This window comes from Pseudochaenichthys georgianus, chromosome 13 (assembly GCF_902827115.2).
Source record: "Pseudochaenichthys georgianus chromosome 13, fPseGeo1.2, whole genome shotgun sequence".
NCBI classification, from domain to species: domain Eukaryota; kingdom Metazoa; phylum Chordata; class Actinopteri; order Perciformes; family Channichthyidae; genus Pseudochaenichthys; species Pseudochaenichthys georgianus.
In genome coordinates, this window is record NC_047515.1 from 23,352,651 (window position 1) to 23,366,684 (window position 14,034).

Consider the following 14,034-nt stretch of genomic DNA (forward strand, 5'->3'; position numbering starts at 1 on the left):
AGTATGTTTCCCTTTCAAAGAGTTGTTCTCCAATATACAGCACTGACACATAAGCACAGACACACAAACACACACCTCTGTCTTATACTGGGCTCTCATTTCAATACACATTGCATTACCTATTCTATATCTGTTCTCGTTGCTTTCCTCTCTCCCTATATTGCGCTCACCCGCAATGTTCTTTTTTTCTTTCCAAGGACGCTCTAACTCTATGGTGTATGTAGTTCACCCTGCGTTGCTCAGGTGTGAGTAAGTCAATATGAACATGTTCGTCTGTTTGTGGGTGTGTGTGAGTTGTACTCTCTCAAATAAAGCCTATACTTATTGATCACTCCGATGGAGGAATAAAAGGGCCACGAATATCTCTAAATCAGTGACCAGTGGTAAACACACATACTGCATTGATTAAAACGCTGGGCTTTTATGACACATACTGTACATTAAAGTTGCTTCAGACGGTACTTGTGGAGCTACCGGGGTGGTTATTTTATTTTTATTTTAACAATTTAAGTCTTTAATTATGTTGTTATTTATGGGAATTTTAAACAAATACTTTATATTTTGTTTGTAACAATATGCTTCTCTAATAATATCCCAGATGGTAGGTGTTTTTTTTATTGTATATTCATCCCCGTGTTTGTGTTTTAGGAGTTATTACACTAAAGGGACTAGGTCAGGGGTGTCAAACTCATTTTCACCGAGGGCCACATCAGCATAATCGTTGTCCTCAAAGGGCCAGATGTAACTTATAAATGTAACTAAATGCAATGTAACTAAATGCAATGTAAAATAAATGTAACTACTCCTTAATGTTAAATAACTCTGAATGTATCACTTATTCAAGTTACAAATATTACATATATATTTACATAGATGTAAAAAATATCTTTGCTTGTTGCTTTGTTATTATAACAAATCCTTTTAATTTGTCAGGTTATGAAACCCACATTACTCCATCAATCAACGATCAAACTATCCAAGTTAATAAAGAAAAATAACATCAAACACAAGTTATGACATTAACTTTGTTCAAAACTTGAAATAACAAATAACTGTAAAACCAACAATTGTGAGCTGCTAAGAACATGTGTGACAGATGTAGCATTTTACAAAAACAAATGGCTGCACACAGCCTTGCAGGGGGCATACATCCAACTAATGAGAGATGGTTTGATTACAGTAAACATTTGTCTGCATAAACACATAAAACCTGCAAACACTAAATACATTTCTACACATATAAAGTAGTATATGTAATAAACTCAAAATAAGGGTTGTCTCAGTCCACAACTATATTGGTCAAGTTTTTAGGTTAGTTTTTGATGAGGAGATGCTGCCTGTCCTTGAACACACCATGTGGATCCCCTCTCCACCATCCTCATCCATTGATCATGTTCTGAAAATAACAAACACAAAACAAAATGCAAGCACAATCATTACATTGCACATAGTTTAACTATTCTTCTTCTTGGTTGAATTGCATTTTATTATATTTTATTAGGTTTTTTAAAATGCTTACCAATGTGTTTTCTGACCAGATGTCTGACACCGTTTTTCCATCGCCAGTGTGTCAATGTCTGGTTTTAGGTCCTGTGCTGTAGCAATCCGTAGAACAGCGTGGAGGTTGCCGTCAGTGATGCGTGATCTGTGCTTGTTTTTGTTTAGATTCATTATTGAAAACATCTGTTCGCACAGATAGGTGCTCCCAAACATAGACAGAACACGGGCAGCATGAAGTCGAAGCTGTGGCATGAAAGCAGGGGGCAGTAGACGGTAAAAGTCCTGGATTGTAGCATCCTGGAACTTTGCTCTCAGGCCACTATCGCTTTGAAGCTCTATTAACTCCATCTGAAGGTGTTGGGGTGCAGTGCACACGTCGGTGGTGAAAGGACTAGCAAATATGGCAAATCCAGAGTGCTGTGCTCTGAAGTCAGAGAAGCGCCGATCAAACTCATTCATCAACAGGCTCAGTTTGGTAGCTAACTGAGCACATGAGAAAGTAGCCTACCGGGACATGAGGCTGAGATGCTCTGACAAACAGGAAAGTGGGCAAGATTGTCCTGTTTCACTTGGCACATCCATAGGTCAAGTTTACGCTGGAAAGCCGTGATCGTGTCGGACATCTGCGTGATGACTTGTTTGCGTCCCTGCAGCTTCTGATTCAGTTGGGCGAGATGCACGGTTATGTCACACAACATAGCAAAGTCACACAGCCAGTTTGGATCTGACAGTTCAGACAAGGGTTTTCCTTTACTCTGCATGAAAAGAGCAATGTCTTCCATAAGCTCAAAAAATCGTTTGAGGACTTTGCTCCTACTCAGCCACCTTACTTCTGTATGGTACGGCACGTCTCCGTGCTCCGAGCCCATCTCCTGCAAGAACAGCTGGAACTGACGATGATTCAGGCCACGCGCCCGAATGAAGTTCACTGTCTTCATGACCGTGGTCACTATATTATCCATCCCCAGCACCTTCCCGCACAAAGCTTCTTGATGGATAATACAATGATACATTATCAGAGGCGTGTGACAGTTACATTCTTGCATTTTCTCCTTCATTAGTCCAACCAAGCCCACTTTTCTTCCACACATTGCAGGTGCACCGTCTGTAGTTAATCCCACCAAGTTTTCCCAGGGCAATGCGTTTTTAATGACTGACTTCTCCACCGCATCAAAAATGTCCCGTCCCGTTGTGGTCCCATGCATGGCAGCCACATCCAACAGCTCCTCAGTGACAGAGAGGTCCGACTTCACGCCTCTAATAAAAATAGATAGCTGCGCTGTATCCGTGTTGTCTGTGCTTTCATCAACAGCTAATGAAAAAGCTATGTAGCTGCGTGTCTCTTCGGTCAGCTGTGTTGCCAGGTTTCCTGCTAGTTCCTTAACTCGGTCCGCGATAGTGTTTCTTGATAAACTGACATTTTTAAAAGTCTGTATCTGGTCGGGACACACCTGCTCACAGACCTTCAGCATGCACTGCTTCAAAAACGTTCCCTCTGAAAAAGACTTTGAAGCGCGTGCGATTTCTTCAGCCACAACAAAGCTAGCTTTCACTGCCGCATTGTTTTTGGTTCTGGCTTTCGCGAACACATTCTGCTGCGACCGCAGTTTGCCTTTTAATTCTTGGGCAATTTGTTGTTTTTCTTGATGGCTGATTTTGGCATACTTAGCTCCGTGTTTGGTCTCAAAATGCCGACGTAGATTGTACTCTTTGACAACCGCCACCGCCTCATAACACAAAAGACATACCGGTGTTTGTCCTTGAAGCACAAACATGTATTCACCTTCCCATCTTTCTTGAAACAGCCTTCCATCTGCATACATTTTTCTCTTCCTTGACATTTTGGGATCATTATTTGTATTTCTCAATTCCACTTGTTGGTTAAATCGCATCGATGTGGAAACACTGCAGTCTAGTGGCGGGATGCCGTCATTTCGCGGGTAACATAATCAGCATGTATTGTGGGAAATGTAGTTTTTGGTCACTGCACGCATTTGACTTGTTTATTTGTATACAATCAAACCTTTTAAGCTCTCGCGGGCCACATGAAATGACGTGGCAGGCCACATTTGGCCCGCGGGCCTTGAGTTTGACACGTCTGGACTAGGTGGAGACCAAAGCAACACTGTTAACTACTTTTTCTAATGTTTCTACGCTAAGCCATACTTGGCATCTAGGGAAATTGCGCTTCTAATGTTTGCAACTTTTCGAAAATATATTTAAAAAAACACTGGCACTGGCAACATTCATAATATCCTTGAACATGCTGTTCAAAGTGATTATGGGCACATCATTTCCAGCAGCTTCACCGCCATTGGCCCCCCCACTCAGCCCTGCCCCACATTTTCGCAGCGGCAGATGCCACGGGACACTGTACAAATGCCGTTTCAATAATTCCCCTCTACTCTAAAGTCGCATCTAAAACGCGATCTGATCTAGCGTGTATACATTTGTGTGTATATTTTGTTATTTTTGATTGTTATATTCAATCTCATTAGCTACAGGCATTTTTGAAGCTTGTAAAGGGACGAAGACAGGCACCTCTCACTCGCAATCTGCTCTTCCACAGCGCCGCCCCCCCTCCCTCCGGCTGAAATTATGAATGTAAGGCGTATAGTAATCATAGATAACACGGCAGGGTCCGTTACAGTTTCTTTTTATCTGATTTCAAATAAACAAAGTCTTGGCTTTCAGAATATTAAACTTGTTTCGGCAAATTCAGATGATGAATACAACTTTGAAGCTTGTAACGGCATAATTACAAGCAGAGAACGGAGTAACTTGACGTCACGGCAGGCATAACAACAGCCGGTGTTTCGGCTGTTGTGTTTTCCCCGGGAAACAAACACAATACACACAAACGCAAAAATCCACAAACACACACACGTATACACACACACACACACTCGCGAGCTTCCCCCAGAGCAGTAATCCAAACGAAAATATCTTCCCTCCGTACTATTTTGATAATTTGCTCCGCTAATAATCAATCAGATCGATCCAGAGAAGAGGAAACTTTGAAGGCCTTTTTCTCAAAATGATGACTCTGTAACAGTCATTATATAATGTGACATATTTTGCTTAATATTTGGAGTACAAAAACAATCCTGATATCATTAGAAAGATGGGAAGCTCCTCTTTCCAACAAGTTGTATTCAACTCAAAATGTGTCTTCGGGTCAATGCGACTGATTTCGATGGAGCAGCAGGTCACTTTGCATTAGGTAAAATAAAGCAGGCAGACATAACAGGAAGAATATGTACATATTAACCCAATTAAATAGGACATTGTCACACCATTCAAATGTACATTACAACCAATAAAAAAGCTTAGATTTGTTTATTTGTTACGTTGTTTACTTTATTTGTTACGTTATTCTGTGTGTGTCAGCCGTTAACCAGATAGAAAGAATAGATACACTTGCAAACATGTCAGAAGAACCAGCGCAGAAGAAAACAGTCAATCTAAACTTAAATTTAACAACTGGAAGGTCACATCCCTGACATCCACATCTCCGGAGCCTGGACCTTCATCAATCATAGAAACAGCAAAGCCAGATGAACCCAAAAGTAGCAGCTCTGCAGCCACAGAGACTGTCAAAACCGCCGCCACCACCACCGCCGTTGAACCGAAACAGGCTGGTTCCGACTGCATGGAGGTTTGTTGTCAGGACATTGAGACGCAAAGCTGTACAGCTAACTGTCGAAAAAAAGGAGATTGCTAGATTATTTGGGCAAAGAGAAAGGTAGGCCTACTTCAACGCAGAATGGTACAAAAACAGAGAGTGGTTAATTATTTGCAAAACCACTAAACGATACTGATAAATTGCGATGCTAACAACCTCATTATAACCTCATATTTTTTTAACTTAGGATCACCTGTGTTTAGTCTAGAAAAAGGTAAATGTCTGCATTTTATTATAAAGTTGTGTTTATGTACAGACTGTTGCAAAAACTAAGAAGCTTATAAACATCAGGTTTAAAACTAAAAGAGCTTTACAAAAAACACAAAAAACACAATTAAAGATGTTTGGAGTTTTATTTGAGTTATTTATTTCAAAGAGATGCTGATTTGAAACCGTTGTTACATACAGTTACGGCATTTCCTGTTTCTGCCGGAGAGAGGGGAGTTTGTCCCAAAGCTTGCCGCTGTATTTACTCCCTCCATCTGACAGGAGGGAGCCTCATGTGTCACTCCACGGAGTTCACTCCGTCACGGAGGGGGAGTGTGTAGGGGTAGGGTGTAGGCCGTGGTTTGGGATTGGGCCATACACACGTACTTTTTTGGCCCCCCCACTTCTAAAATGAATCCGACGCGCCTGCACCGAGTGACCTAGCCCAGGCAATAACATCGCCTTTACAAGCTTTTCACTTACGGACATAGCTGTGGAGTGTCTTACACTCAATAAACTGGACACTTTGATGTCTGAGTCTTTTGCTAAATCGCAAAGAATCCTGAAACGGTGTATGTGTGTTCATCTGTACACTTTCAAATTGGTTATACAGTCTTCATTTGACAGGGGCAAGTCAGGTCTTTTCAGGGGGTCTTTCTTAATTTAAAAACAGTCTGGAAAACCTTTGAGAACAAACATTTTAGAACTTCAAATATAAGTGTTTCTTAGTTTTATTTATGTGCCTTTTCTTTCAGACAACAAAGCACTTTCTTCGACAACAAGCCAATCAAATATAATCTTTAAACACATTATAAGTGGCTTTTCCAGGCTTTATACAATGAGGTTAAATCTAAACTGTGCTGCCCCTTTAAGAGGACCTGCAAAGGGTTTTGGGTTTTGCACTGTGTCCATAAAATTCTTGCTGTAGTTTCCTGTTTCTGGCTGTCTATGGAGCACATGGGTTGTTTCCTGTCAACAAAATCCTTGCTCAAATCCTAGGGTATTTATGTCTGTAAGTACCAAATCTTATATTGTCTTAGTTGCACATCTAAACTGAGTATATTCAAAAAACATGTAGAACAATGACTGATGCTAAACTTGGTAGCCTGTGAACAGCAGTTGAAATTGTACTCTGCTGTTTGGAATGTTTGTTTAGTCTTGTTAATTTGTATTTAGTGCTTAAAGCGACAATATCTCGTGACTGTGTATTTTGTTTGTGTTTCAGTTTTACAAAATGAAAATGAAAGTTGAAATGAAAATGAAAATTATTAAGTAAACATCCAAAACTGAGCTGCTGTCTCCTGGGTGTTTATTTCCGTGTTAAGCTGTCAAGCCTGAAATCCAAAAGTATTCTTGCAAGGGCAGAATATATACTGCTATCTGATTTTTTAATTACAATAAAATAACACTTTTTCACCCAAATAATACATATGTACATTTCTCAAACAGAGAAAAATGTTGTTAAGAATGTGACCATGTATTTTCATAAGTTGCCAACTTCTAAACACTGAATCCTAAAAGACAAAATGTGTGTATTTCAGTGAGTTCACCTTATCTGTAACTATTTACTCATTTGTATTTGCATAATTTGACACTAACAAAAACTGTTACGGGCGATTATTGTACAAAAAACCCCAACAATTAATAAGAGGAGTCTGAGATTAGTATGATAAAACACATGCTTTTGAATGTCAAACATCTTTCAAACCTCAGTGTAACAAAATGCAACAAATCTGGTCAGAAGTGAAAGAAAAAAATACATCTGCAGCTTTTAATCGTCTTTCTGTGTCGTCCCTGAATAACTCTAAATAATCACTACTTATTCATATCTATTACGTTTTTAGTGTCGGGTAGTGTTACATGTATCATTCCTGAATGGGCTTGTTAGACTTTGTTACCATTGAGGAATAATTTTATATTTATGGCTAATTTATAATCGGCACAGAAAGACATTTGTAGATATGAAAACAATAATTACAGCATACACCCCAAAACAAATAAATAGGTTTTAACATTGTACAATTTAGGTCACCAATCCTGTTTGTAATATACATGGATCGGATTTCGAGGCGTAGTCGTGGGGGAGGGGGTCTGCAGTTCGGTGGACTAACCCCCTGATCCCACCGGAAGCGTCTGCGCTGCGGCTGCGCCGAGCTGCGACCTCCTCCTGCGTCATAACCCACCAGGCGCGTTTAAAAACGTTGCGGAAGCGGAGCGTCGTGTGTGCAGCCTCGCAGTTGTTGGATGAACGTTCCACTTCCTGCATGCGCTGGGCTGCGCCGCGTCAAAAATAGGATTCATCCTATATTTTAGAAATTCCTTGCGGCGAGGAGCTTCTGGGACGCTTCGAGCCGCAGCGCGGCGCAGCGGGTCTGGTGGAATAGCACCCATTAACTAGAGTGGCCGCGATCGCTAAAAACGCCGCAGCGCAGCGCAGACGCTCCTGGTGGGATTAGGGGGTAAGGATTGCACCACTGCTTTTTGCAGATGATGTGGTTCTAATGGCTTCATCGTTCTGCGACCTTCAGCACTCACTGGATCGGTTCGCAACCGAGTGTGAAGCGGCTGGGATGAGGATCGGCACCTCCAAATCTGAGGCCATGGTTCTCATCAGGAAACCGATGGACTGTCCACTAGGGGTGTAACGGTTCACAAACATTTCGGTTCGGTACGTACCTCGGTTTTTAGGTCACGGTTCGGTACGTTTTCGGTACAGCAGAAAATTATCACAAAACATAACATATATTTTTTTAATTATTATTAAACTGTGAATAATGTATTCACTCAAATAAATACAAAATATAATAAAACAAACATTAAGGTGCAGCATTTCGATTAACTGAAATAATCTGTATTTGAACTTTACTGTACTAGTAGGCCTACTCACAAAACATAAACTATTAGTTTTGGGTTTTTAATTATTATTAAACTGTGAATATTCACTCAAATAAATATAAAATATAATAAAATAAACATTAAGGTGCAGCTTTTCGATTAACTGAAATCATCTGTATTTGAACTGTACTACCTAAGCAGCCAGTTTGACATTAGGACTTGCTTGTCATTGTATTTTCATGTTTTTTTAAAGAAAAATATACTTGTCCACATTGCTTGCCGAAAGGGCAGATCTGCTGGCACTAACAACGTCTCCTGCTGTGGAGAACACCCTCTCGCTAGGGACAGAGGTAGCAGACACAGCCAGGTAGCGCTTTGCTAACATGGCAACATAAGGATATTTGCCGTTTGTAATAGCTTTGGCTCGGTCTGATGTTTTTGTGAGTGGTGGAGGCTTAAATGCTAGCGGGAGTTGGGTTTGCACTTCAGTCTTTTGGTACCGGTGATATTCACGTTCAGGTGATGCCTTTTCAAATGAGTGTGCAAGTTTGATGTATTGCCAGCCGCGTAACCAATTGTAGTTGAATAATGCCGACAAACAGCTTTGGTTCGGTCCACCTGTCTTTGTCCGTCATCCTTGTACGTAACTGCGAAACCAAAATGTTCCCAAACCGGAGACTTCAATGATGCTGGAGGATTTTCGAGCTCAACTTTATCTGCGTTCGCCATTTCGACAGTTCCTCAAATCACTGACTACATTTGAACGCATCCCTCTGACCAGCTCGTCCAATTAAATGACTTGCTCGCTCTATGACGCGTTGAACACAATGGGAGCAAATTACTCTGAATGCTGCGACGCAGCACCTGAGATTACTTCCAAGAAGTTGTTCACGTGTACCGAACCGAAGGGCCCGTACCGAATAATTTCGGTACGGGTACGTGTACCGTTACACCCCTACTGTCCACTCAAAGTAGGGAATGAGTCCTTACCCCAAGTGAAGGAGTTCAAGTATCTCGGGGTCTTGTTCTCGAGTGAGGGAACAATGGAGCGTGAGAGGGGCCAGAGAATCGGAGCAGCGGGAGCGATACTGCAGTCGCTTTACCGCACCGTTGTGATGAAAAGGGAGCTGAGCCAGAAGGCAAAGCTCTCTGTCTACCGGGCCATTTCCGTTCCTACCCTCACCTATGGTCATGAAGGATGGGTCATGACCGAAAGAACGAGATCGCGGATACAAGTGGTCGATATGGGTTTTCTCCGCAGGGTGGCTGGTGTTTCCCTTAGGGATAAGGTGAGAAGTTCGGTCATCCGGGAGGGACTCGGAGTTGAACCGCTCCTCATTCGCGTCGAAAGGAGCCAGTTGAGGTGGTTCGGGCACCTAGTAAGTATGCCACCTGGACGTCTGTTCCAGGCACGTCCAGCTGGGAAGAGACCAAGGGGTAGACCTAGGACCAGGTGGAGGGATTATATCTCTTCGCTGGCCTGGGAGCGCCTTGGGATCCCCCAGTCAGAGCTGGTTAATGTGGCCAGGGAAAAGAAAGTTTGGGGCTCTCTGCTGGAACTGCTACCCCCGTGACCCGACCACGGATAAGCTGGAGAAGATGGATGGATGGATAATTTAGGTAGCTTATAAGGATTTCCTGTGATTTTCACCAATCCAATTTAAGTATTTAAAACTCATTTTTTGGTGAATCCAATGTAGCTCTTTGGCTAACTCTCACCTGTTTCTCGCCACGGCCCCGGTAATGCGTCAACCTAAAGCTTTTTATTCTCTGACAATGAAATACAGTACAGCCTTATCCCCAGCTGCTAATAGCAACAAGCTGCTGAATTCCTGTGTCAGGAGCCAAAAGGACGAGCAATTAGAATCGGAGAGATGAAACCCTCTGTAATGGTCACATATGCAAAGCACACAGCCCACACAGTGGAATTTGTTCTCTGCTTTTAACCTACTAGGAGCAGTGCAGCTATTGTACACCTCCTTGTTTTCTGTAATCACAGTTGTCCATCAAGTCCAAAACTTTTGTTTATTTTTGCCTTTTCAAACTTGACTTTAGTCATAAATGTTTACTGAGTCAGCACTTCAAATTCTGCATTGATTTGTTCTAAATTGTGTTGTGTACCCTGACAGATTCCTAAATGTTCTTTGATGCTGAAGGGATTCCAGACCTCTCCTTCTGACATATTTCCTATTTGCCTCTTTCGTCTCGCCACCCGTTAATTGAATCTTTCCACTGCATAAAAAACACCTTTTTTAAAGTGTAGACAGTTTATCAGAGAGAAATAAAGATATCTAAACATAAGGACCAACTGGCAACTGAAAACTGACGTTTTAGAATGAAAAACGATACAGAACAAAGTGTTTTGGTAAATATGAGAAGGAAAACTGAATATAAAGAGAAAGATGAATTAATAGGATAAGTATCCATATCCCTTTCCATTTCTCCAGCTGGCCCCCAGTTCTTTTGCCGGCCTGCATTTTTATCAGGAATGAACGGTAGATTGTATGCCAAATTGTCTGCGAGTGCGAAGACACGTGTACCATCATCCATTCCTTTTTTTTCTTCTCCAAATCTTCCCATCCGTCCTTCCACATCCCCTTGCCCCTCTCTCCATGCCTAGCTGTGTATGAATCCATTTACAGATAAAGCAGATATATCATTCTGTCATGGAGGCAGAGAGGGGAGGTAGACTGTGGAATGCCCTGGCACGGAGAGCAGGGAAGGGCGCTAAGCACAGTGCTACGCTTCCTCGCACATTCCCTGCTGTTCCTGCTCTCAGCCTCTCGGCTCAGCCTGCATGTCTGTTTTCATGATCCATGTGGTGCCCTTGCAGCCTCCCGTTTCTATTCCTACCTTACCTTTCCCAACCAAACCCACCCAAGCCATCGGAGCTGCATCCAAGCATCCCAGAACTGTAATAACACAATGCCTGGATTATCAGTAAATCTCCCCCCTGTTTTAAAACAAGGTAGGCTGGGGTCTGGACAGGCTCGACTGACTTCCAACTCTTGTCTCCAGTTACAGAGAATAACACCCTGCTTGCCAATCAGATATAAGACAAATTACAGAGCATGTGCACAGCACAGTGACATACTTTAAGGATTCAGAATCATTGTGCTTAGTTGAGCCAAAATACTGAGATTGACTTTACTGATATCACTCGATCCAACACATTTCCATTATCTGGAATAATGAGGCAGCAGGCTGACATGCAGCAGTGTGAGTGTGTTAGAAATGCCATGTGTGGAATGTATCTGCGTGTGACTTGTATACACATGTACTTCATAAACTATATTACAGGAGACCAGGGTTTATGTTTGGCTCTCAGCCATGACACATGCTGCCACAGCTGACCCTTTACACTGTCTTCTACTGCTCTAGTAAATGAAGTGTGAGCAGATGTATTTTCACAGAGAATGAGTACTGTAAACTGTGGACAGTCTGTTTATGGCTGAGAATATGAGCTGTACTTTGTTTTTGGATCTCATTAGCACGAAAACTACGTACATTATACAGCCTCACAAACTGCTAGCGTGGCTGCAGATCTTTCTGTAGTGAAGGAGCGCGCTCCCGCTCACGGGAGACTGCTCGTGCTGCGCTTTTCACCCAACAATGACAACCGCCTCACGAAACGCTATGTTGTAGCGTTAATAAACGAAACAATTTAACAAAATTGCTTGTCAAAATACCAATACCACAGGACCATTTTTCTTTTTAAAGCAATACTTTTACCTTGAAAATCAATGCATTCTAATACCGGGTCAATTTGACCCCGGTGTCGGTTTTAGGTATAAAATAATCTCTGGCGGTTCTAGTGTTAAACCACAAACCTTCAGTAATTCTTGATTTTGTCTCTAAAAGCAAAATGATGGAGTCAGATTTGGGTCAATATTCTAGCGCGTAAAACAAGCTACTCACGAGCGGAAAATGTGCTTTTACACGTGCATAAAATGACTCTCGCGCGCAGATTAAACCCCCGCGAGCGGCTATGCGCTCGCTCGCGAGAGAGACAGCCCTCTTGCTCCCTCGCGGGAGTGTCAGCCTCACCCCTAGTTTCCACCGGGTCCGTCTGCGGCGCGTTACGGCTCTAGTCAATGGGTGCTATTCCACCACACGCACCGTGTTACGGCTCAAACGCGTCCCAGAAGCGTCCCAGAAGCGGCTCAGCGCAGCGCTTCTCTAAAATTAGGATGAATCCTATTTTTGCCGCGGCGCAGCCGTAAAGTCGGGCAGGCAGCCCCCCCCTCGCAGGAAGTGGAAAGGTGAGCATCCGGGCCAGGCCCATCCCCCACATATACTAATTTAGCAGACCCCCCTCCTTAATCACAACACCTCCACTACGATACGCACAATGGACGACGAGGTTTTCATCATGGAAGTGGAAAAACACACTATTTTATATGATGTAACCAATGCTTACTACAAGGACAATATCAGAAAGGACAAGGCCTGGTTTTAGTCGCTGCAGTTTGTGGAGTGGAAGGTGACAACTACATATTAGGACATTTATAACAACAATAAACACAATTTAAACAAAAATAAAACATTTAACTACGTAGCCTACTTACTTTCTTGTAGAAGTACAAATGTCCAGGATGCCCGAATCAATAACAAAACTGCGAGCCTGCACGCACGACGCTACGCTTCTGAAATGCTTCTGGGACGTCCGGTGGGTTATGGTGCTAGAGGGGGTCGGACCAAAACCGCGGCGCAGCGCGGCGCAGACGGACCCAGTGGAAACTGGGGGTCACTCGCTCGCGGAGTCTGTACGTGCGCGTGAAAAGTTTCTGACACTTTGGGGCGGAGCCACTGGACTTTGATTGACAGCTGCCAGGAACCCCGGAGTTGTCAGGTTTGATAAATGCCTGAACTACGAGAGGAGTGACAGCTGCAAGATCAGTTGGACGAGATTTAATGGTAAAGTTGTCTATAAAAAACTATTATATTCGTAAAGTGTACAGCTAATATATATATATATATATATATATATTAGGGCTGTCAAGTTAACGCGTTAATAACGCCACTAATTATTTTAACGCGATTAACGCATGTATATTTTTTTTCCTCGGCCGCCCCGTAGTTTCAGAGTGCATCGAGTTTAAAATACCATCTACAAGCTGATGCTGACAGCCCCGCTCCTGCCGCCCGCTTGTGGCAGACCACACTTCCACGCTCACCGGCAGGCACCGACTGGCCATCGGGAGGACCGGGAGGGTGTGTGTATGTGTGGCCCGAGAGAGAGACCTTACGTGCATTGTTGTTGTTGTTAGCATCTGGTGCTAGCTAGCTGCGCTAACGGATATAAGGAGCTTTTTAAATGAAAACAGAGGAGCGACATTTCGCCACAACTGCGCCGAGCACTTTACTTTATGCAGGAAGCAGACAGCGGGACATTGTAGGAGAAGTCAGCACACTCATGATTGCAGCAACATGATTGCAGCGTCCAGGCAGCTCCCGTTCGAGCATATGCCTTGAGTTGCGCATAGCTCCAATGATCCAACACACACATACACACACACACACACACACACACACACACACACACACACACACACACACACACACACACACACACACACACACACACACACACACACACACACACACACACACACCCCATTTGTATTGTATGAGAGAGGTTCCAGGTTGAATTGAGGCGAATATTTGTAATGTTCAGAGGTTGTTGTGTTTAATATTCATGAGAATATTTGTCATTGTTCAAATGATAATAAACATTAGCATAAAGCATATTTGTCCACTCATATGTTGATAAGAGTATTAAAAACTTGAAAAATATTCCTCTAAGG

At 42.7% G+C, this 14,034-nt stretch overlaps 2 protein-coding genes across 5 annotated transcripts in view; both read right to left on the bottom strand.

Moving 5' to 3' along the window:
- Positions 1 to 14,034, bottom strand: part of LOC117457264 (muscleblind-like protein 1) — a 130,639-nt gene that overhangs the window by 94,997 nt on the left and 21,608 nt on the right. The window lies entirely within an intron of this gene.
- On the bottom strand, positions 895 to 3,544 carry LOC117457263 (general transcription factor II-I repeat domain-containing protein 2-like). The gene is made up of 2 exons (XM_071205182.1): positions 1,520 to 3,544; positions 895 to 1,396 (listed from the first exon to the last, which is right to left on the bottom strand). Exon 1 carries the CDS (start codon positions 3,390 to 3,392, stop codon positions 1,980 to 1,982), a length of 1,413 nt encoding a protein of 470 aa, XP_071061283.1. The 5' UTR covers positions 3,393 to 3,544; the 3' UTR covers positions 895 to 1,396; positions 1,520 to 1,979.